We start from the raw sequence: 25,318 nt of genomic DNA on the forward strand, positions 1-25,318 counted from the left end.
TCTGAATAGTTTTGTTGCTTATGAGAAATAAGATGAGTTTACGGTATTTATAGACCACAATGTTTATCAGTTATACACTTAATAGTCTCAAACTTTTACTGAATTTCAAATGTAATAATTAACCCTAATAATATTGTATAAAAGTACAATCACTCTCTGAAGAAATTAATACATAAATCATTTCTAGATTGGAATCATTATCACCTTAAATCTCACAAAGAAACTAACACATTAATCATATTTTACATTAATTTTCACTGATTTACTTTATTTCGGAATTCACTCTCTTCTACTTTTAAAACCCTTTAAAATAACAACCATCAATTTATTTTCGATTACCGTCAAATTAATCTGCCATTTAACTTGAATTTTACACAAAATCGACGACATTGTAATTAGGCTGCACAGACTTAGAAAGGACACCTCACATTAAATGTGATATAACAAAAACTGAGAAGAAACCTTCAATGTCTCTTTTACCGTGTTAGGTAATATATTTATAAATGTAACATAATTCTCGTATCAATGAAAAATAAAATATTATTACAAAAAAGGGGTTACGAGAGATTTTTTCACACACTCGAATTTAAAGTTTATTGAAGTAACTTATTGTATTAAACACTTACACAATTTACATGATTTTTTTTTTCAAGTCAAAGTTTGGAATCCGGATAAGCAAATTTTAAATTGTTACTTTTTACAATTTTTCTTTTTAAATCTCTTTCTCTTTTCTATAAATGAAAATAAAAAAAATTAAGTTAAGAATTCGATTTTATTGGAATCGACTTGTTTTCCAACTAGTTTTCTCTCTATCATAGTTCAAAATTCAATTTCTTGGAAACAAATTTTGACCTGAAAATTTATTTTGTTTTTTTATAGAGAAAAAAATATTTTATTCAAACCTTTCAAGAAAATATATTAAGATTTTCTCCACACCACATGTTGAAAACTCAAATCTCACAGAGCAACCTTATACGTGTGGCAGCCTTTTAAAACTTAATAAATGAGATATTTATATTACTTCAGATAGCTTTTAAAATCACGTTTGTTCTGATTTTCAAGAAATCCAAACATATAAAAATGTGATGATAATTTTATAAATCTTGGGAATTTATTGGTCACACTTACAAAAGAAACCGAAACTATAAGTATATTTATGCTTTAGTTTCTTATTAACAAAAATTTAAAGGTGTCCGAAATTTTTTTAAAATTTTTAATTATTTTAATTATGTAATTTGATTGAGAGTATTTAAATTCAATTATATAAATAATTCAATTCATATATTTTTGTTTTAGTTTGCGGTAAACAATCAAAATTTTTAAAATTTTAAATTTTTAAATTTTAAATAATTATTTTATCTGAATGAGAATATTTGATTTCAATTTTTATTATAGTAGAAGCATAAAGTGTTTTGTAAAGTTATTTTAAACAAAATTTTTAGGAAGGTGTTAGTGTTTTCTATCTTTCTCTATTATTTTTGTTATCTGTTTTGTCATCATCCTTATTGTTTTCGTTGTTAAATACCATCACATCATCACTTTACTATGTTGTTTAGATTCTTCACATCAAATAAAATTTATCACTTGGTACTTTGAATACTTGGGAAGCTTCTGGTTCTAACTTGTTTTGGCTCTCAAATTCAATAGAAAAATTTTAATGTTTTAATTTTTTTATATATCTATATTAAAGTATTTTTTTTTTGTTCAATGCTTTTTTATGTTTGATATATGTTGGATTAGTATTCAACACATTTACTTGTATTATATTTTAGCTTAACTGAGTGTGATAAATATAGTGTATTATTTTTGTGTTAGTTATATGATATTTTGTGCATGTTTAATATGTAAAAAAAATAAAAAAAAATAAAAAAAATGTCGGTTACAACTATAACAAAAACATAAACTAGTATTTGACTTTGATTTTGAAATAACCAAAGCCTAATATTTTTTTATTTAAAATATTATTTAATTTAATACTCTTAAAATTAATATTTTTTTAAACAAAAAAGTATTTAAACTCAGTTGCTAATTAAACTTAGACTTAATCCATATTTTTTATATTTTTTTATTATTTATTTATAGTTTTATGTTTTAATTTTAAGAAAACAAAACTTAATAATAATCGTTTGATTATAATCGAAACTAAAAAATTATCATTTTTTATCTCATCTAAATTTGCTTTAATTATAAAACGAAAACCTAATTTTCAAAATAATCATGACTAAAATCCTTATCATATATTAATTATCCTTCGTTCTAATAACTTTGTACTATCTCTATCTTATGTGAATATTACTTACGAATTCATGCATTTCTTTTCTATTGATAGTACTTTTGTATTTTTAGATAATATGGTTTGGAGAAACGAGAATAAATATGAAAATTTGAATAATTGAAAACTTAAATGGTAAGAAACATAAATATAGGAAAATAAATTATCAGATATAAAACAAAAACTGATAAAAAAAAATCTATGAAAGCGATAAATCAAGTTAAAGTAAAAATCATCATTTTTTTTTCATATGAACAACATGTTTATATTCTCACAGTTAAGTCAAAGTAAAATAAAGATAATTGATTTTAAAAATCTTAAACTCAAAATAGCTTTTCTTAACAAATTTTTAAATTCAACAAACCTAATAAAAATAGATTTTTCTATTTGTATATTATACATCGTATTATCATTTTTAAGTAATAAAAGACTTCTAACTGATTTTGAATTCTTAAAAGACTCCTTAATCATCTAACTTATAAAACAATGCTATCAATGCAAAATACAGACATCACAATTGCAAAACCACAAACAGAAAATCTATAAAAACAAAATCATTGTTCAAATTATTTTATCATATTGTTAAATGTGTCACATGTCTCAAATTCAAATTCAAACTGAAATTAATACCAACCTTCTCTTAACCTAAATAGCCAGTCGATAAACTGGTCTAGTGAGCAAATGCTTCTTTCTTGGTGTGGTGAGTCCAAATATCTCTTCCATGTCTAACTCATCACAACACATTCCCAATGGAAGCTTCCAATCAAAACAATGCACCAATTCAGCCAAAACAAGACTAATAGTGGTCAAACCCAAATGAATCCCAGGACACCCTCTTCGACCCGACCCAAATGGTAAAATCCGAAAGTCTTTTCCACGAACATCTACGTTGTTACTCTCAAACCTTGTAGGGTCGAAAATCTCAGCCCTGTCCCAAACTTTAGGATCTCGCCCTATAGCCCAAGCATTTACCATAACCCTGGTTTTTCTCTTTATCAAATAACCATCAATAGTTACATCTTCTCTACACTCACGAGGTAATAGCAAAGGTGCAACCGGGTGTAACCTTAATGTTTCCTTCACCACCATGTTCAAATAAGACAACTTTTCTAAGTCATTTTCCTCCACGTGTCTGTTCATTCCGACCACATGTTCTAGCTCCTGTTGAAGTCTCTTCATGACAGTTGGGTGCCTCAAGAGTTGTGACATGGCCCATTCTACTGTTGTGGAAGAGGTGTCAAATGCTGCAGTAAGCATATCTAATATGATACCTTTTACGTTTGTTCTATCAATGGCGTCTTGGTGATTCTCAACATCATCGGATTCGTGCATGAGTGACAGCAAAATATCCACAAAATCCATGTTGCGTTCTTTATCTTTATGATATGGATTACTCTCGTGTTCTTGGATTATTTTCTCCAACAGCTCATCGTATAACTTGGTTGTTTTCTTTAATCTTCTTGTTAGTCCCTGGAGAGTGGTTGGTTGCATGTATAAACTATGGTTGTATAGATTGTATAAATATGTTTTATATCTATTAAATGTTTACATTATTTTCCATCAACCATTTTATATATTATATTTTTATAAATACAAAAATTTGTTTTTTAAATAATCATACTACCCTAAAAATTGATTGTATATTGGTTGGTGGTCCGTGAATGTAATAGATATTTCTCGTATTTCTGTGAATATTGTTTTGTCCGGATATGACCGACAAACGTTTCGATTATTTATGGAGTTAGGGATTTATTCAAAGATAGAAAGTATGTCAAAAGTTAGATAAACACTACCATGAACATGTGGTGTAAACAATTTTTTGTGGACCACTTATGTATAATGTTGCTAGATAAAAAATATATAAAGGAATAAACACAAATAAAAATATAACAAACATAAATGATAAATTTAATAAATAAAAAGGTTTAGAGTCAAAATAAATGTTGAAAGTTTCACGAGTTAAATTTACAATACATAAGCTAAATTATGTAGTTAAACTTTTAAAATTAAATTAAATCTAAAATTTTGTTTTTAACGTGATATTATAATATTACAATTAGAACCTACCTAGTACGTTCAAAATAATGAATATTAATTCTCTAAAAACCATTTTATAATAATAGATTATTTTTATATGAAAAGACTGATTTTTTATTCAAAACATCTTGCTCTGATTATGGATTTTGATAATAGCTTATTTTTATCTTAAATAAAACTGCTTGAATAAAAACATTTTTACTTAAATTTTAAAATATAAAAACAGTTTTCTTTGTCTAGATTCACCGCTAGTGAAATCTGAATTGTCCGTATAATTTTATTTAATATGTAACTTTAAATTCATTTTCCCATCTGAAAGATAATTATACGATATTTTCACCTCATACTTAAATCTCTATATTTCCTAGATAACATTCATCTCATATCTCAATATTATTAGTATATGTGTGTAATCGCCCATTTACAACTTTAAGCACTCAATGACAAAGATTGAAAATGATCTTTATATCTCTTACAACCCTTCTTTTTCTTATATCACAACTCTTCTTATTATTTTAATAATTTGTTATAACACCATGTCTTTTATTATATTTTTATTATATTAAAATAATCAAATCAATACCTATATACAACTCTCAAGATGTCAAAATATTATTTTTGTGACTGAAAAATGTATTTGTTTCGTAAAAGTAGTTTTTTCATTATTGATTGGTGGACAGAAGCAAATTATACAACAAACATAAGGCTGAACTTTTTCTTTTGTTCTCGAAAATCGATGAGAAGGATAATAAATGAATGAAAACTACAATAATAAAAAAGTATATATATATATATATATATATATATATATATATATATGTGTGTGTTTGTTTTTTTTTTGTTTTTGTTGTAGTCCTAAGTAATCAGTGAAAGACATCATGATAATCCGTATCCACCAGAAAACAAAGCTACTGATCAATTGTTTCCTGCTACTAAATATTGGAAAATATTTTTATGCACCACCTTAATTATAAAAAATGGTTATTTTTTTATTTATAAAGAAAGAGATAGATTAAAAGATAAAACCATGAAGGTTAAATATGTTTAAAAACTCATTAAATATTAAAATAATAATATTTAATAATAATGATACTTTGATAAACATACTTTTTACACATATTTAATAATACATTTAAAAACTTATACCTATTTTATTCCTATAACGTGTTTTCTAATGTTAATCTAATGAGTATAAAAGTATCGTTGCTCAATATATAACTTTAAATTGATAATTTATGATATAAAATTATTATCCTTAAGCTTAATTATTTGGATGGTGGGGGAGTGTATCAAGTTAATTTTTGTTTTTTAACAAATTGTAATTCATCTGTCATAATTAGTTTTTTTTTTTCTAAAAAAATTGTCATATGTTAACGTGTGATTTATTAATTTTTTTAATTTTATTTTATTTTTAAAAATTTCTTTAATAAAAATTTTGTTGTCATGAGTTAGATTTTTAAAGTGATATTGTGACAAGTATTATCACACGTCAATGTCAGATTATTATTTTGATTTTAATTTAGTTCTGTTTTTTTATTTAATTTTTTTTTAAATGAAACAATATTGTTCATTTTTACATTAAGACAAAATTTATTATATTAAAAGTTTTATGTAGGTCAAAGTATTGTTTTTTTTAAAGACAAAAAAAAGTAAAAAATATGAAGAATAATATCAAATAAATATAAAAAATACGCGTGTGTGAAAATATTTTTTTAATTAAGTTTTTTTCTTTTATATATTGCTTCAAATTCATTTGGATATATATATATATATATATATATATATATATATATATTATTTAACCACTCCATCATGTCATGAAAATTGAGTGCATATGCTAACAACTTATAGCTGCAAGATATGTGATTGAATTTGATACCTGAAGATCAAACACCCCAACCCAGGGCATGTAATCTGCAAGATTGAAAGCTCCAACCAAGTTCATCACTTCAAGAATCAGCCATTTTAAGTCAAATCTGTCATCTTTGGCACGCCCCAACACCATTTTGAACACGATGTTCTCCAAAAGCTCCCCCAGCAACTCACTCAGATCCACAACCTCACCAGATGCTGCAGAATTTTCCAGCGACTTCACCAACACTCCCAACTCTTCTCTCCTCAGAGGAGCGAACATCTCAACCTTTGAGGCACTCAGAAGCTGCACAGTGCACACTTTCCTCGCGTTGCGCCAGTACGCACTGTACTCAGAAAAAGCCAAACCCTTGCTGCCATGACAGAGAAAGTCTGTGGCTTGGATTTTGGGTCTGCTGGCAAAAACAATGTCATGGGTTTTCAGGAACAGTTCTGCAATTTGTGGAGAAGAAACCACTATGGCTGGGACCTGCCCTAGCTTTAAGGACATTATGGGACCATATTTTGTTGCAAGAGATTGAAGGGTTCGATGTGGGAGTTTTCCTAGCATATGAAGGTTACCGATAATTGGCAAGGGTTTGGGACCTGGTGCACTTCTCCCATCATGTTTGTTTTGAAACACAAAAACAATGAATGAGAGTGTGATGAAGAGGATAGCTAGTGCTTCAAGCAACATTTCTGAATACTTTAGTTGCTTTATGAGAAGTAAGATATGAGTTTAGGGTATTTATAGACCACACTGTTTTTTATGTGAAAATAAAAAAGAATTAGTATATATTATTTGACATAAATATCTGAATAGATTTTGAAATGTATTGCAAATTGTAAAATTAATTTTGATATTATATATTCAATAGTTTTTTTATCGCTTAAAAATTGAAATTAAAATAATTTAAATATATAAATTATATTTTTTTAAATGCTATTTATATAAAACTATTACAAATCGATGCTAATAATATTATTTAAAATTAAATTCGAAATATTAAAATTTTTAACAAATTTATACATAAATTATTCTTCGGTTGAAGTGATTCTCATCTTAAATACCACTTTCGATGAACAGGGAGAAAAATGAAAGAAAAGCTGCGAATGTGACAGTGGGTAACCCAGAAGTAGGTAAGAAAGATACAAAAGAGGTAAAAGTGAAGATAAATAATTTCAGTACATAGTACTACGTGTCTAGTGTGAGTCCTTGTACACCACAAAAAACTGATAGATATAATGTCGAAGACATAAAGATGACATTACAAGCATAAGAGATCATTTCTGGCACTCAACTATTATATATATAGTGCAATATTTAATAAAGTTTACATTAATATAATTTGAAATTGTATATTTATTTATTTAGTAAGGACGAATTCGTTGTGTTTGAAGTTTTGTTCATTTGAATGGATTTAGAGAGAGTGATTGAGAAGATTTGAAGATAAAATTTTTATTGTTTATTTGAGTAGATTTAGAGATAAGTGAGAGTGAATTTAAAAGTAATTTTTTAATATGTCACATCAATAAAATTCTACACTAATTCTTATAAACTTTACTTTCAAATTCACTCTCACTTACTTTTAAATCTATTCAAATAAACAATAAAAAAATTTATTTTCAAATCTTCTCAAATCTCCTCAATCACTCTCCTTCAAATCCATTCAAGTGAACAAAGTCTAAGAAAGTTGGCGTTAAATGTGATATGAGAAACGTGACTACTTTTACCTTTGAAAGCAAAGCACGATAATGTAATGTTGAATTAAGAAAAATGTAATAGGACTCTTATGTTCCATGTCAAAATGATGTTCCTATGTTTGGTCTCCCATTACCTTCCACCGCCTTTCTCCATCTTCATCCACCTTTCCTTCATCATGGTTTGATTCTTTATACTTTTTTAAATCAATTCTTACATTCTTACATGGATGAAAGATTTAACGTGAGGAATATTTAACACTTTCAATTGAAAAAGGTACTGTTTTTATTTAGTGATGTTTTATTTTCTAGAAATTGTGCAAAATGAATATTTAGTAACATGTGGAAGAAGGTGAAATGAGATGTTTTATTAGAGATTTTATTTGTTTATTTATTTATTTGTATAAATTATAGTATTTGATTTATAATAAATATTATAAATTTATTACACAAGTGATGAACTATATTTCTATAAATGATATAAATACACATGTACTTATTTACTTTTAAGTATTATAATCAACACTAAACGAGAGATCTCCTATTATATTGTTATACATAATACATTAAAAAAAGAATTGGATTTATTAACTATCAAAATTTGTCAATAAAGCAAAGTTATTGGCGCTTACGAACAATAAAAAAATTTGTCTATAAAATATTTTATAAATAAAAATTTTGTCAATAAGTACCTATGCTAAAAAATTCATCGGTTATTATACTAATAATTTAATTTTATCAATAAATATTTGTCATAATTACTTTTTTTATTGACAAATATTGTGATTTCCTCCTCATTCTCTTTCTTTCTTTTTCTTCTTCATCTTATTCTTCCTCCTCCTCTGTGTTGACATTATTATGTCCGTCACCACTTTGATAGTTGTCTTCAGTGTTATGTGTCTAGTGCCTCTGGCTCTCCCCTTCCTCTCCTCCTCATATTTCTCATCCTCTTTTTCATGTGTTGTTGTCGTGTTGTCATTGTCAATGTAATTGTCATTAGCATTGTTGTCATTGTAACTATTGTCAACACTTACTCTTCCTCCTTTTTCATTGTCTCTCTTCTCTTCTTCTTATCACCCATCTCTTGTATATTTATAATAAATATTTTGAGACTTTTTCAGAAAATTATGAATATTTTATTGACAAAATTATCGATGAATTTTAGAAATTACAACTATTAACAAATTTTCAAAATTCAATAATTATGATATATATCAATGAATTTTTAAAAAATTCAATTACCAACAAATTTCCAACGAATTTAAAAAAATTCATTATCAATTAATTTTGCCACATATAGTCAAAACCTAAAGAAAAAATATTTGTACCTATTTTACTGACATAATTTACTAGTGAGAATATTTGTCAATAATAAAATTTTAAACTATTGATGATTATTATCAATAAATATTTTTATCAATGGTTAAAATCCTAAAATATATTACTAAAATTTGTGAAATGAAATGTTACAATTTCTATTTCGTATATTTTTAATTTTTTTCTGTGTAACATATTTTTTATTTATTCAATTATAAATGAAAATAAATGTGACATCTCAAATATATAGCAGATATATATATGCAAAGACATCACCAATTTATAATATTAGAAAGCAGTTAAGAGATGTACTTAAAGTATTATAGGATTACAGTCTTCCAGAATTTACTAAGAAATTAAAACTTCAAGCACTAGAGTATTCCAAAATATGTCTAGAATTTGAAACTTAAAACATAACAAGGTTCTTCAAAATGACATAAGAGAACTAAGAATTCCTAGTGAGTCTAAGCTGTAGCATCATCTTCATTTCTCTTCAATGTTGCCTCCGAAGAAACCTCATCTTCCTCTGCTCACATCCAAGTGGATGATCATTGCAAAAGAAAACACATACAACAAGCACACAAACAAGCAAGGGTAAGCTAATTATATAAAAGCATGCATCATATCAAGCACATAACATACAAGAGTTAACTTAAATCAAAGCAGTTTAAGGCATACATCCTAGCATGTTATCTTCTAGACTTGACTCGTCCGGACTTTAGAATGATAGTCGAACTATGGAGGGTCCTGCACTCGTGGTGACTTATGAAACTTGGGTTCCCCACCCTGCCACACTCACGAGGTTAGCCTGTTCCGGGCCTTGAGGCATACTGGAAGCCCCCAAGACTAAAACCTCCTGCGACTCCTCACCACATGGATTAATCCCTCTACTTGAGTATGTTAGCCATTGGAGTTTCAGAATGACCCCCAAGACTGAGCTCGTACTTTCAATCTAAAACACTAAGGATCTCACCAAGAGATCCTACACAGATGGAACTTGATTTACAACTTGGATCATACTTTCATCACTTTGTAATCATATACTTTCTGCCACGATCAACATATACATAATCTCAACAATATACATTACTCACCACTCACAAATTATAAAAATAACATATCGACAATTGAATCTAAGTTAATCAATACCAAGAACCAAACAGCTCCTAACTAACCCATAACAGCTCATAAAATGCATCAATTTATACATACCTACAAGTAATATAATTATTGATTAACACTCACGTTTCAATATAAGAAACAATTATCCTTACTCTATTATATATATATATATATATATATATATATATATATATATATATGATACGTACATTATCTTGTAAATATACATATTTATATTATATTAGAAGCATATCAAACTCTCTTTTCAGGCACCTGTTTTGCTACAATCAAGACTACTCTGGATTCTAAATTAATCATAACTAACTGCCCATCCGGTAAATCATAAAGTGCAAAATGGATATTAGAGTTATTGTTTGAAAATACCAACGCACCATTAAACTAATATATATATATATATATATATATATATATATATATATATGTATATTACGTATTTTATCTTATAAATATATATATTTACATTATATTATTATACATATATATATATATATATATGATACGTAACGTTATAAATATATATTTTTATATTATATTAAACTAATATATATTATATTAAATATATATATATATATATATATATATATATATATATTTATATATGGATCCTTACTTTAAATTTCAAACACATAGTGACTGATTTCCTAAAATTATAATTGACTAGAAATTAATACATGATAACTTTATGCATCTACAATCAACTTGTTTTATTTTATTTTCATCCTAGTAGAGATCTTTCTTTACCCCAATTGGTCACCGGAGAGGACCCAGATGTCTAAACGCATCAAACTCACCTTTGACGCCAATACATATGACTAGTCACAACTGACTGGACCAGGCCAGGGCTGCTCTATGATCAGGGATGTGCCAACTACCTGTACATCTATTTAATACCCATATACATACTATTACAAAACCCTTACTCCAGACCTTCCAACAAGATCAATTTCAGCCAACAAACTCATTCAAAACATATTAAATTCATCACATCACAACATGCACAATTTCACAGTTTCATTTATAATACCCAATACAATAAAAGTCATAAAACAGTTTCACAAGAGCACACCAGTTCAACATTCATATGCATATATTTTTATAAAATAAATTCATACAAAAATAATTAGCTCCCCTTACTTGGAAAGCTTAACTGTACCACTCCTAGGAACGCTCTAGCAGTACCTCCTCACAGAGGCGAGTTTGACAACACCTATAAGCCACCAAAAATTGGTGCAAAGCACATTTCTTAGAGTTGGAAGGGACAGAGAAACTAAAGGAAAAGCTACCAGTAACAGGCAACCAGCAAGTTGCATGGCTTAGGTTCAAGAACGGTTGAAGAAAAGGAAAAAAAACACTTACCGGTCGGAATGGAAAAACGTTCAGTTCAAACTGAAGCCGGTGCAGCGAGTGCGGAAACACCTTCAAATCAAAATTTAATCGGTTCAGTGAAGAGAAAATCTAGAGAGAAGGTAGAGAGAATTTTAGGGCAAGGGTTTTAGAGAGAGAAATAAAGCTGACAAAATGAAAGAATTCTGATTTTTAGAAAACCCCTTCCTAAGATCATGGGTCCTTAGCTTATGGGCTGACTGTCTCATCATAAGACCCAATAGCCTTATTATTTTCAGGCTCTTACAATAAAAATAACATAAGAGACATACCGATGAAAAATATATAGTATTTTGTGAGGATAAGAATTCATTTAGAAAAATGTTAACTAGAAAAATGAAACTAATAATTTAGTGTATAAAGATTAATTTATACGCTTAAACTGAATTTTAAATAATTGCAATGCTTAAGAAAATCAAAATCTCACCGACGAATGTAAAGTCACAAAAGTGTTCTTAACTTATTTATTACGTAGCGAACTTTTATAAATGGTCCCTATTTTATTCTTTGTGATGTGAAGTTGATTATAACGTTCTTCATAATCACGTTTAACACAATATCAACCACCAAACACAAAACTATTTATTATTTATTCTGGTCGGAAAGAATGGAGGCTAAGGAAAGGAGAAAAAAAACGTTGAAATCTACTTATTTCATTTCTTATAAACTTCCTTTAATATTTTTAAAATTTGTATTAAATTAATAAAACTACATAATTTTTAAAATAATTATCTATTTCTGAACTTATTTTTCTATTTATTATCTCTATTTTTTCCCTCCAGACGAAAGATACTATACAGAGCACTATAGTCACATTTCCATCCTTATTCCAACCAATAATTATGGAAGCATTGTGTAGTCTATGAATGCTTTATGTCTATATACTATTATTGAGAAATAATACAAATTGCATATTTTTTAAGAGAAGAACAGTAATTTTATTATGAAAATTAGTGGTGTATAATTATTTCAAGTGAATAAATAGTCCATCTTCATTATTGTTTTCAATTTTTTTATTGATATATATAATATAATAATAGTTTTGAAATTTAAATTACTGACATTTAAAAATAAACTACCATGAGACCCGTGCGTACGGACTTTTTAAAAAATTTATAATAAAATAAAATAATTATTATTGTATTTAAAAATTTATATGTAGATTTTTGTGAGAACCTGGAAAAGGGGTTAAAAAAGTGAATATGTGTATTATACTAATGAGATCAGATTTTATTTTGATATAAATGGATTTTAAATATATCCTGGTTCATTAGAATAAACATTCAACCTCTCTCTAGAATTCAGAACTCCAAGTTTCTCTACTTTCTCTCTAACCTCCACACTCACTGATTCAGTGCATGGAGGTGGTGCCCAAGCGTCCACAGTGTAGAAGGCTTTATTTTGAACCGATTACTTCTTTCATTCTGACCGGTAAGTAGTTCTCCATTTTCCTCCTCTGTTTTGGAACCTAGGGCATGCTATTCTACTGTTTTCATGTAACTAGAAACCTTCTTCTGCAATTTCTTGTCAAAACTTAGCTCTAAATAGTTGTTCTATCACCCACTGGGTGGTTTGTAGGGTTTGGTTGAGTTCTTACTGAGTCAGGCACTGTTGAATCAAGTTGTGAGCTTACCTGTGAAACCCTAAGGTAAGGGGAACTAGATATTGTTTTCAATTTGCTTGCATTATTTGTATGTATGTTAAATTCTTTAATGGGTGTGCTATTTGGTTTGCTTGTTTAAGCTCTAAAAAGTTGGGTCATACATGTTGATGCGTGTGATGTATGAAACTGTAGCGTGAGGTCTGTAAACTGAATTGGTTGAATCTAGCTGTTGTAATTAGGTGTGTTGGAAGTGCTTGGAGTGATAAATCTGTTATAGCTTGAATGAAATGGAAAGTTAAGTGAAATGATAGTGTTTTAGGGCAAATTGGGGGAAGTGAGCTAGTGATTTTAGGCATTTTGGGCCTAAAGCGCAATTGGGCTGTTAGGACAGTCTTAGCTAGTGTATTGTGACTTGTTTGAGTCACTAAATTGATCAAAATAGGTGCAAAGCAGTAGGATTGGGTTTTGGGTCCCTAAGTTGGGGAAAATTGGTGTTTTAGAGTTGAAATTGAGTTTTAATCACTTTAGAATGGTAGTAGGAATGTTTAGAATAATCTAGATAAGTTTAATTAAGTATAAAACAAGAATTAAGGGTGTTAGAAGTTAGTAAAAATGGTTAGAAATGGTTATGTTAGGTGTTGTTCGTAATTTTGCAGAAGTTCTGCAGAATTATGCAGAACGCTGAATTGGTTAGTGTTGACCGTTCGACCTTGTTATGCTCTCGGTCATAACTGGGTCGGTCTCTTTAAAGCCTTACCAGTTCATAACCGTTCGGTAGTGTGGGTGGTCTTGGTAGCGTTCGGTCTTAGTAGCACACGGTCTTGGTAGCGTTCGGTCTCTCTTAATGGTCGGTCCTAAATAATGTTCGGCCACTTCTTCAGTCTTATCTTTTATGGACCCTTCGGTCCTGTCCTTTGGGAAGTGAGATACCGTTCGGTCTCCACCATTCACAAGGTGTTCGGTCTTGCTCATTATGTGTTGATGTTTTCTGTTCAGCCTATATTTCTATTTATTTCAGTATGCTATTTTAATTAATTGTTCCAGTTGCTTTAAGGGCTTATGTATGCATTATCATGTTGGTGTTAAAGTGAAAAGTATCAGTATTGGACGTAATTCCATGATCCTCAAGGGGGGATACATGGTGGTGCCCTTTCAATGTGTTTAGAATGATTTGCATGGAAGCTCAGTCTTGGGGGTTATCATAAAACTACAATGGTCAATCATTCTTAAGTAGAGAGGATTGAACCATGTCGTGAGTAGTAGGAGGAGGTCTTAGTCTTGGAGGCTCCCACTATGCTCCAAGGCACGGTACAGACTAACCTCGTGAGTGTGGTAGGGTGAAACCCATCGATAACGGCTTTGCAAAGCAGTAGAAGCCACCACGAGTGCATGACCCGCCATAGCTCGACAATCATTCTAAGTTCGGACGAGTCAAGTGTAAAGTGTAACAAGTGGTGTTGTATGGTTCATTGACTTTGAATTAAACTTGCATGTTGTATGTGATTGTTATAACATGATTTTCGTATATCTAGCTCACCATTGCTTCTGTGTTTGTGTTTTGCTTGTGTGTGCTTTTCTTTTACAATGATCATCCACTTGGATGTGAGAAGAGTGGGTGAGGTACCCCTGGAGCAGGCCCTGGATGGTGATGATGCTGCAACTTAGTTTATTTAGGAGTTTCTAAATTAAGTTCTATCATTTTAAAATACTCTAAAGTGTTTAGTTTTAAATTATGACTAAATTTGGGATGACTGTAACCTTAATACCTTATTTACAGTCTTATTCTAACTGTTTTTTTATATTAAAAATGTCAACTGCTATATTATATATTTATATATAAGTTGGGATGTTATAATTTGTTTGGATATTAAAACGTACAATAATAATGTGCATGGGTTTACAAAATTGTTTTAGATAATGTTAAGATAAATGAATAACTGAAATAAATATTTATTGTGATTAGAAATGAAATGTTCTTGAAGTGTAATAATTATAATGAGTATAAATATTATAATGAAAAATGCAATTATTTTAAATATAAATCATAAAACAATGAAATATAAATTATTGTTACAAATTTGAAATTTAAATTTAGTATGTAAATTCATAAACTTTAACGGTGATGATATTAAAATGTTATATTTTTTAATTAAATTATATCATATTTAGAAAATATATATCCTGGAGAAGATTATGTATAATCATGATTGCTAGTAAAGTAATAAAAAATAATGTATATTTCAATATAAGATTTAGAAGTATAAAAGTGAGTCAACAGGGTTTAGGTAAGTTAAAAAATAGTAAGTTCTATCTGATTATTTTTTTTGTAAGTTAAATATTTTGTAATTTGATTTGATTCACCGAGATTGATGGGTTGACTTATTTTATTTTTGTAATTTATTTTATATACAATAGAATTGACTCAAAATTATTTTACAGTGGTAGAATAAAAGTGTTTATCTAGTTTGTCACATTCACATATCTATTATACAAATTCAAGGAACACTTTGAATATCTGACCGGTCTTCATTTTTTTCTTAAAATATTTAAAAAGAAAAACAAATCTATTATTCAAACTTTAATATAATATTTTTATGTTGTACAATAAAATTAAAAATAATATGAATATTTTCTTAACATAAATTTGGTTAGATTATGATACTCTTTAACATTAAAAACGCCGCTTCAAGAGTTTATTTATGAATAATAAATTGTAGACTGAAATTTGATAAATTTTTTTGTAGTGCTACAACCTTCAAGTTTATTTATAATATATGGAAATATATATATATATATATATATATATATATATTGTGAAATAAGTGTGTGTACTTTCTTTAATAAAAATAATAATAAAATTTTAATAATAAAAGTAAATATAACTTTTTCATTCTTTATTGTTATGCTCAAAACAACCGCAAATAAATGGTACTTTTAATAGGGTGGGTTTGGGTGGTTGAATTTAGTTTTAATAGGATTTTGGAAGGTAACCTGAAGGTGTAATGAGTAATAATAGAGATTGAAGGATTGGAAAAATCAATTTCAAAACTGTTAATACCAATTTCATGAAAAAAAGTTATATTAATTTTTTTAAAATAAAATAAAAACTAAATTAAAAATAAAAAATAAGATATCAAAGGGGAAAAAGAAACTTGAAATTATTTTAAGTTTCACATCATATTCAAACTTTCGATGTGAAAATACATGGGACCAGAACAAATAGCATGTTTAGATCGACATCCCACATGTGTTTTTTCACTTATATATATAAGCTACGTAATCCACTTTTCTTTCTTTTTATTTTTTATTTTATCTTATTGAAAATATACAACATGAAACAGAATTAATCAATGGCTCTATGATTAACTCTTTTTTTTTCTACATATGATGTGCTGAATTAAACCTAACATTTGAAAGCTTTGAAAATAGCATTGAATTTCACCTAACATTTGAAAGTTTTAAAAATAGGATATCAATTCACTTTAATCCATATGTTTGCTTTGTATTTAGGGTATATTTTGTAGTTGCTTTATTTGTTTTTTTTGTAATTTATTTAGGTATATTGTTTCTCTTTTGATTATGCCCTATGCACGTTTTGAGGATAGTGTGTATATATTTTTATTAATATTTATTCCGTTACTTGTTAATTTTTATTAGATTATTATTAAAATATTAAATATATAGAATGTTATAATATATTGAAATACTTTACCTAATATCTTTTAGTAAGATATTCAAATACAAAATAATATTATTAATATATATACTAGGGATTGATTTACTTCAACAATAACTTAAATTACTTTTACTCTCAACTTTTTTACAGATTATTTTTTAATCAATAAATTATAGATTTACATTAATAGAAATTGATGGACCAAAATCAAACAAACTGACAGATTTTCCACTTTAATAGAAATTGAAACCAAAAATCAAGTACAAACAAACCACTTTTACAACAAACAATATCAGTTTTGAATCGTCAGCAGTGAGTTTCTCTGCAGACAAAAGAAATATAAGTGAAAAAAATGGAGAATCTTGAAAAAAAAGAAAAAGTATACTAGCAGGCACTCTTAAGGAATCTGATAAAATTACTCAAAACTAATGCATATATGTAATTTCTTAAAGACTAGCATCTCCATGGGAAGCTTGAGATTGTTGAATGAAGACCAGGATTTCTTGATGTGCGATCTGATTAAATGTTTTGTATACTTTTTAATGTTAAGAAATAAATAGAGTACCCAAATTTAAACACTATCAAATTCTAAATAAAAATTACACAAGTGTCTATGTGTTGCCATGTACCACCAAACAATTCACACCAATGTTTCAGAAATAGTTGTTCAAAACATAAAACATCACCTCCTCAAATTACACGTGTAGTTCAAGAGAATCGATTCACATAATTCATACAACAATGATATCCTAAAACTAAATGTCTGCATCAATGAGCTTTAGGCTTTTTTGTCTGACTTCCTTGAAGCCGAAATGCTGCACAGATCTTCCTCCAACAGCGGACGGCAATGATAGAGGGTATTACAATCCAAGAGAAATTTGCTCCAATATAGTATGCATAATAGTAAAATGTGTTGCTAGAAAAATTATCACCTTCCAAAATAGCTGTGATGTAATAGACAGCCGTTCCATATAATTGACCCAAAGAAATGGCAAACTGAAGTATGTAGCTGTATGACTTTCCCGTAGCTATTGCATATCTGGAGAAATGAAAAACAAGAGCAGATGAAACATTCAATCCAATGTAAACTTACTACAGCAACAGGTGTTTGTCTTGTTAGATGTTATTGGAAACAGAAATCAGTCACTCAGTTAATGAAGATTCTCTATCGGCAGAGTCACAACTATAGTTATCTTAGTAGAATCTTTTGTTCTTTAGGTTCAACTTACACTGCTAGGAGGCTAGCTGGACCCTCCAAAACAGCTGTTATTCCTTCAACAGTAACTACTCCTGCATCCCTTCCTGCATACCTTGAATCCCCTTTGCTATATTCCTTCCCTGTTCATTAGAAAACTTCCATCAGCTAAAAGAATGCAAATACCTTAAAGGGAAATCCAAATTTCAATTTGTATACATTTCTGACAAATGCTAAAGAAACTTACAAACTTCAGCCAGGTAGAAGCCACTCTTATCCTTGAAAAACTCAGGTGAGAAAACAAAATAGCCCTCAAGAATCATGTGTGTAAGACCTGTGAAGGCCCACCAGCACATCAGCACTCTGTCAACTTTCCTTTTCTTAAGACCTCCTGAACAAAATACAAAATCATCTAAACACAATCAGAAAACCTACTACCACCATTCCCACAACCTGATCACAGAAATTCAAATAACAATCATAGTGGAAAGCACGGACATCCTAAACATACCACTCATATCAATTTCACTCTCCAATACATTATACTTTCCAATGTCCTTGTTGGTCAGGACAAAACTTAGATGCAATTTTTTAAGTGCATTTGGTACTGTTCTCCAATTACATGACAGATCTTTATTACTTGGATTACTAAGATAAAACTTTTATTGTAAATCTCCACCAAAAGCACATATAATTTTGTTCTACTACACAGTTAGCCACTACGAAAGTGGGTTTGACAATAAAGGACTATAACTAGTTTCAGAGACAATACATGGTAAACCGGTAACAACTACTTTTGGATTGTATTATATTGATACCAAAGCACATTATTAAACAATAAATCAGAAGCATAGCAAATGCAAATCAAGATTGGAAAACAAAAAAGAAAACAGATCTATTCAATTTGGGAGACACTGCACATTCGTAACAGAGAGAAACAATGTTTGACAGATGCAAATAGATTGGAAGACACTGCACATTGGTAACATAGAGAAGCAAATGTTTGACTGAAGACACTGCACATTGGTAAGATAGAGAGGCAATATTTGACAGATGCAAATAGATTGGAAGACACTGCACAGAGAAGTAAATGTTTGACAGATGCAAATCAAGATTGGAAGACACTGCACAGAGAAGCAAATGTTTGAAAGATGCAAATCAAGATTGGAAGATACAGCAATGGTAACATAGAAGAAAATGCTTGACAGATTATTTTAATCCTGACTACTTCAAATCAAAAGAGGGTAAAAAAGCAATCTTTTCAATTGTGGCACTTGAAACATGTGAAATATCTAACCCCCAGTTTCTCAGTAACACTCAAAATCAAATTTTGAAAAGCAACCAACACTAAATACACAAACTTTAGCCGAAATGAAATGTTTCGAACAAAGGGTTTTTAATTTAAAAAAAACAATGACCCATCATGGTGACAAAAACCTCACCAGACACACACCCCACACAGAGATTTAAAATCTGTGAAGGAAAACAATTGAAATAAGAATGTTTAAAATAAGATGATGGGTTCTGAAAATGTGGGAAGAAAGTGTTGAAACCTGAGAAAATCCAGATGAGAGAGACGATGAGCAACGAGGAGAAGGCGAAGACAGAGATAATGTTGGACATGGAAAGGTAGCAGGGAGAGTAATCGGGTAGGTGCAAATCGAGTGGGACATAGGGGTGACCCTGCGAGACTAGGGATGGATCCATCTTCTTCTTCTTCTGCTTCTCCTGGCGTCGCAATGGGTATAGAGACTGCTTAGTGTTGACTGATGAGTTGGACAGAGAGTGTGTGAAAGGAGATAAGGGATGTGATGTGACACAATACTTCTTTCATCTTACGTTAATTCAATCTTCTACATTTGTATTTGGAATTTTCGATGATATTTTATAGATATTTTTAAATAAATAAACTCATTATAGTGAATAAATATTTTTACTAATAGCATTTTTTTAAAAAAAAATTACAGTTTTCATATACTTTAATTCTTAAATTGTAAAAATAGATTATTATAATCATTTTAGTTCCTCTCTTGATAAGAAAACAGTAAAAAATTATATGCTTAGATAACTATTTTTAAAATCGAGATTGTGAGATATATACTGTATATAGTTATGCAAAGAATAATTTTTTTTCATGTAAAAAAAATCATAATTGAGTATAAATTTTAAGAAAGAAGTATATACATCAATTGAAACAATTTCTTTTATTATTATTTTAACAACAATTATATTTTAGTTTGACAATGAAAAAGAAGGAAATATTGTTTTAATAAGTTGTATACAATAATAAAGATGATAGAGAATTAGGATATTTAATATGATACAATTCATGAGAGAGGAAGACAGAAAGTTATATTATTGTTTAGGAAATGTTCATTTTAAATATGTAATAATTAATGTTGCTGATTAAAATAATATAAGTTCATATAACTAACATATTTTCTAAAAACAAAAATACTTTTTTTATTTGTTATGTTTACATTTTTAAACACAAAAAAAAATGTTTTAGAATTTCTAACGTCTTTATAAGAAAGCAAAAATATTTATTTGAAAAATAAATGCTACAAAAAGTTTTCAAAGTGAGAGAAAAAAACTCAATCGAAGTATCGACTTTATATTTCAATTACTTTTTTGTAAAATCTTTAGATGTTTAGAATTTGATTATTTAATAATTGATATACTGGACTGTTTATTTTTTTATTTCAATTTGTTGCTTTTTCAGATAATTTAAGTTTTTTTTTCACATTTATTTTTTAACAATATTAAAATAAAAGACAATCGACTAAAAAGAAAAAGAAACCCTACAACAATATTAAAATTATTTATTATTTAATTATTATTTTTGTATCAAATAAATTATCAATTATATTTCTATAATATTTATAGACATTCTTTAAATAAAGTAAAACTTCATAATGATTTAACATCAAAATTAATTATAAAATTTTATAAAATGTAATGTTTATTAATTATGTTTAATCATTGTCCTACTCATGCATGGAAGATTGAGATTAACAATGATTTTATTTCAATTACTTTTGTAATAAATGAATCCCTACTCATATTTTATACAATGAAATTACAAAAATAATAGCGGAGTAGTTTATCCTATATGTTATAATTGAGTTAACATCTTAAATAGGATGAATTGGAAAATATGTTGATTAAGTAGAAAATTAAAACAAAAATGTAACTACATCTATGATAGTAATTGAATTACTAAAAATAGATGATTGCAAATTTTACCTCAAAGTTAAAATTTGAAATTTTTTATATCAAATATATGTCTATTAAAGGTTTGACTGATATTAGTTTGAAATTGTATAATTTGTTAAGATTAATTAAATTATTTAAAATTAAATAAGTTTAAATTACATTTAAAAATAACAATTTGAAAATATTCATATTTTTAAATTCATGTTTTCTTTTATTTAAAATTTGTTGAGAACTTTATAAATTACAATTTGTTGTTAATTTTCCTTTGATATTAGTTAGAATAATTTTTGAGAGACTTTTTTTTTCTAGATATTACTTTTTTTTCTAATATAAACTGAAAAAAGTAGAAGAGAATACTTAATTAGGTGTAATAGTCCCCCTTTGCTTTGCTGTACCCACACAAATATATTGTTTACCGGATCATGGGTTTTTCTAGGTGCATCATTATTAATTATGTTAATTATAATGTATTCTTGTGAGAAAAATGGTTAATTTTATGGAAAGGGTATGATGTTAGTGGGATCTTAATCGTGGTTTACGTACATGTGATAAAATCTTACTTGAATATTTTTAATAGTTAAAATAAAATTTTTTGCAACTTAAAAGAGAGAGATTCACTTGCAAAAATCTCTTGTCAAGTTATAAAAAAGTTTGAATCTTTTATAAATAGTAAACAGTATCAGGGATTATTAAATAAGTATTTTTTAGATAATATTAGTTGTATGTATAAGATCAACATTAATTGTACTTATAATAAATATATAATAACATAATAGTTAATAATAACATAATAATACATCATCATAAAAAATAATAACTATAATATCAAACTGTCGAGATTAATTATGATATGTGGATATTATCCTAAAGGTAGGTTTAAACTCTTTCAAAATGAAGAGACTTCATGTGCCTTACATACTCTTTAGTATGTCTATATATTGAAATTTATAGGCTGTGTTCACTTGGAGGAGATGATTTAGGGGAGAGTGAGAGGATGAATTTGAGGATAAATTTTTTGTTGTTTATTTGAATGGATTTGGAGGTAATTGAGTGTGGATTTGAAAGTAAAGTTTGTGAGAATTAGAGTAGGATTTGATTGATGTGATAGATAAAAAAATTTGTTTAATTGATAGAAATTAAAGATTACCAAAATGCCCTTAGTTATTAAAGTAATACAAAATGATAATTGTTAATTTTATATTTAATTCTAAAAATATTTATAAGAGAAAAAAAATTAATTTTTAAAATGTAATAAAAATAGTAATTTAGTAAATTGAAATAATAATAATAATAATTATTATTATTAATATATTTTTTTATTAATATTTTTTTATTTTAATAATAATATTATTATTATTATTATTTTTATTATATTTAATATTATTATTATATTTATTATTATTATTATTATTAAAGATGAGAAACACTGGGTTTAACACCTCAACGTGAATTGGCAAGGGAGGGTAGATACGAGAATTTCTCATAAATCCCTCCAAATCACACCTTTCATGCAATGATCGAAGAATAAAGCAATCCCACATTTTCTCGCTCTTATTTCCTCACAAATCAATCAAAACGAACACTATTTTTATTCTTAATCCGTATTCGTAAATTGGTGTAAACAGTAGTTTCCGTAGAAACGAACCGACCCATTGTAATAAGGTGAATTATGTTTTTGTCCTGAAATAAAAATGAAAATTAAAATCATTTTTACAAATAAAAAATACAATTAATTCTTATGTAAGCAATACTTTATAAAAATATATGAGTTAAATATATTTTTGGTTCTTTTAAATGAAAACTGAAATTAGTCTTTTTTTTTTTTTAATTTTAGACCAATTTACTTTTCCAATTTTAAAAGTTAATGAATTTATTTCTTTTAATCAAATTTTATTAAATTTATTTGATATTTTAAATACCCTTTTAACTATTATCGAACATTAAATTTATAATAAAAAATAAAACAATAAAGAAATAATCTGAATAAGTTAAATTAATAAATTGTAAAAAAAAATTAAGTGCACAGAGTAAGATAATAAGACACAAGTTGGATATTTAGATAAGTTATTTTAAAATGTTAATATAATAATATAATAAAAAACTGAAATTGATTAAAAAATCACCTTATCAAATTTAGTTCCATCTACAATTTAGATTAAATGTTTTGTCAAACTTAATATACAATTCGTATAATTATTTATACAATTGAAGTCAAAGTCATTGGCCGTTTTCTTTTTTCATTCTTATTCTGTATTTGCCAGCAGCACATCATTCATCGGAGTTGATTACACGAACAAGTTTACTCTACCAGTCTTTGAATATCATCTGTCGCACAAAAATGTTTTTTGTTTAACGATTAATTATTCTAGGCACTGAAGTTAAGGTTGTCATGTCCCCCCATTTTAGTGCTTAAAAATTCGGACATGCAAGAACACATTATATATGCACAGCTAATATCCATCACTGTTCACAGCTTCTTAAACCCATTGACTTTGCTTACAATTTGGCAGAATAAACTTGGTTTTGCAGAACAAAACTAGGTCTTGTGAAAGAATATGCAACCACTCTAAACTAATATATATAGCTAAACAGCTTGACAAGAGATAAACTAATTTATATTAAAGTGAGTAGAACAGTATATATACTAATGGCTAGATTTAATAAAGTGTAGTGGAATTTCTAAGTCCACCCTTGCATTTCGAAAAGTTTATCACAGACAGATATACACAACTCATATATATATATATATAATGCAACTCTTTTCTGATAGGATAAACAACAACAGGGCCATAAGAGTGTGTGAATCAATGGAGCTTTTCCAGTGGCTATATATATGCAAGATAATGTAGTGAACTAGGAAAAAGTTGCATAGAGTTTCTAATCTTAATCTGATATATAAATATATTCTGTGTCTGCTATATCTGCTTCAAAATGTACGAGGTAGAAGGTGAGAGAGCACAACAACGAAACAGCAATGCTCCACCAACTGGGAAATGGACAACTGGTTTATACGATTGCTTTGACGACAAAGGAAATTGTAAGTTCTCTATTCACACCGTGTCTTTTTATTACTATGTCTTTTATATTAACATTCTTCCATTTGTTTTCATGAAGGTTGTTTTACGTGGTGCTGTCCTCGTTTGGCCTTTGGTCGTAATGCGGAAATTATAGATCAAGGAAGAACATGTGAGTAAACTGAAATCTTTAAATGGTTCCACTTGGAAGTTACTTCATAGTCAAAAGAATATTTTACTTAGTTTCCTAATATGTGTCGAAAATATTGATCGCAGCTGCTACAAGTGCACGTTTGATATTTTGTGGGCTTGGCTGTTTTGGATTGGGATGCTTATATTCATACAAATTCAGAATCAAGCTAAGATCTCTCTACAACTTACCTGAAGAACCATACTCAGATTGCTGCGTTCACTATTGTTGTTTAGTTTGTGCTATTTGCCAAGAGCACAGGGAACTTAAAAACCGTGGACTTGACCCCTCATTAGGTATATATAATTACTCAATCAACAACTTACGCACACATATTTGGTTTCTGGACAAGGTCCTCTAATTAGTTGCATATGTATTTTTCTAGGTTGGAAGGCAAACGAGGAAAGAATGAGAAAAGCTAACCTGGAAGCTCCACGTGTTGCATCAGCCATGACTCGTTAGATATTGATCTCCTCAACTCTACCATTCATGGACACCTTACTTCTTTCTGCTTTTTTTCTTTTTCTTGATTATCTGTTTCTGCTGTTCCTTCAAAGAACTGTAGTTGGCTTTCTCCTGTGTAAAGTGTTTCCTTGATTTTGTGTTGTGTTTATTGTTTCTTGTCTTGTGAGTAAAATCAAAAGAATAATGTTATTAAACGTATTTTTAAGCACTTATCTAATTAAACTGTGAATTAAATATTATTTTTTTTGTATAAAA

At 28.1% G+C, this 25,318-nt stretch overlaps 3 protein-coding genes and 1 long non-coding RNA gene across 4 annotated transcripts; 2 read left to right on the top strand and 2 right to left on the bottom strand.

Annotated features, from left to right (window-relative positions):
• Nucleotides 1–2,813: 2,813 nt before the first annotated feature.
• LOC108345921 (cytochrome P450 CYP736A12) lies at nt 2,814–6,865 on the bottom strand. Its single transcript, XM_017584776.2, has 2 exons — nt 6,189–6,865; nt 2,814–3,742 (listed from the first exon to the last, which is right to left on the bottom strand). Exons 1-2 carry the CDS (start codon nt 6,855–6,857, stop codon nt 2,918–2,920), a joined length of 1,494 nt encoding a protein of 497 aa, XP_017440265.1. The 5' UTR covers nt 6,858–6,865; the 3' UTR covers nt 2,814–2,917.
• Nucleotides 6,866–13,009: 6,144 nt separating this feature from the next.
• On the top strand, nt 13,010–15,035 carry LOC108345504 (uncharacterized). The gene is made up of 3 exons (XR_001833685.2): nt 13,010–13,135; nt 13,283–13,352; nt 14,918–15,035. It is a non-coding gene; the product is annotated as an uncharacterized LOC108345504 (long non-coding RNA).
• Nucleotides 15,036–17,540: 2,505 nt separating this feature from the next.
• On the bottom strand, nt 17,541–20,012 carry LOC108344937 (probable 3-beta-hydroxysteroid-Delta(8),Delta(7)-isomerase). The gene is made up of 4 exons (XM_017583473.2): nt 19,732–20,012; nt 18,426–18,569; nt 18,213–18,321; nt 17,541–18,022 (listed from the first exon to the last, which is right to left on the bottom strand). Exons 1-4 carry the CDS (start codon nt 19,883–19,885, stop codon nt 17,752–17,754), a joined length of 678 nt encoding a protein of 225 aa, XP_017438962.1. The 5' UTR covers nt 19,886–20,012; the 3' UTR covers nt 17,541–17,751.
• A 4,255-nt stretch (nt 20,013–24,267) lies between these two features.
• Nucleotides 24,268–25,224, top strand: LOC108345464 (protein PLANT CADMIUM RESISTANCE 7). The gene is made up of 4 exons (XM_017584056.2): nt 24,268–24,431; nt 24,509–24,580; nt 24,685–24,894; nt 24,984–25,224. Exons 1-4 carry the CDS (start codon nt 24,326–24,328, stop codon nt 25,058–25,060), a joined length of 465 nt encoding a protein of 154 aa, XP_017439545.2. The 5' UTR covers nt 24,268–24,325; the 3' UTR covers nt 25,061–25,224.
• The last annotated feature ends 94 nt before the right edge of the window (nt 25,225–25,318 follow it).

Source organism: Vigna angularis, chromosome 8, assembly GCF_016808095.1.
Source record: "Vigna angularis cultivar LongXiaoDou No.4 chromosome 8, ASM1680809v1, whole genome shotgun sequence".
Lineage (NCBI taxonomy): Eukaryota > Viridiplantae > Streptophyta > Magnoliopsida > Fabales > Fabaceae > Vigna > Vigna angularis.

Bases quoted from the DNA above. Each gene is read 5' to 3' on its own strand.
- LOC108345921 (XM_017584776.2), bottom strand. From the start codon at position 6,857: ATGTTGCTTGAAGCACTAGCTATCCTCTTCATCACACTCTCATTCATT. The intron at 3,743-6,188 runs GTATCAAATTCA...ACCACTCTCCAG, and splicing joins TTGGGGTGTTTGATCTTCAG to GGACTAACAAGAAGATTAAA.
- LOC108344937 (XM_017583473.2), bottom strand. From the start codon at position 19,885: ATGGATCCATCCCTAGTCTCGCAGGGTCACCCCTATGTCCCACTCGAT. The intron at 18,570-19,731 runs GTTTCAACACTT...TATTTTGTTCAG, and splicing joins TCTCATCTGGATTTTCTCAG to GAGGTCTTAAGAAAAGGAAA. The intron at 18,023-18,212 runs GTAAGTTGAACC...TCATTTCTCCAG, and splicing joins CCAGCTAGCCTCCTAGCAGT to ATATGCAATAGCTACGGGAA.
- LOC108345464 (XM_017584056.2), top strand. From the start codon at position 24,326: ATGTACGAGGTAGAAGGTGAGAGAGCACAACAACGAAACAGCAATGCT. The intron at 24,581-24,684 runs GTGAGTAAACTG...TATTGATCGCAG, and splicing joins TATAGATCAAGGAAGAACAT to CTGCTACAAGTGCACGTTTG. The intron at 24,895-24,983 runs GTATATATAATT...GTATTTTTCTAG, and splicing joins TGGACTTGACCCCTCATTAG to GTTGGAAGGCAAACGAGGAA.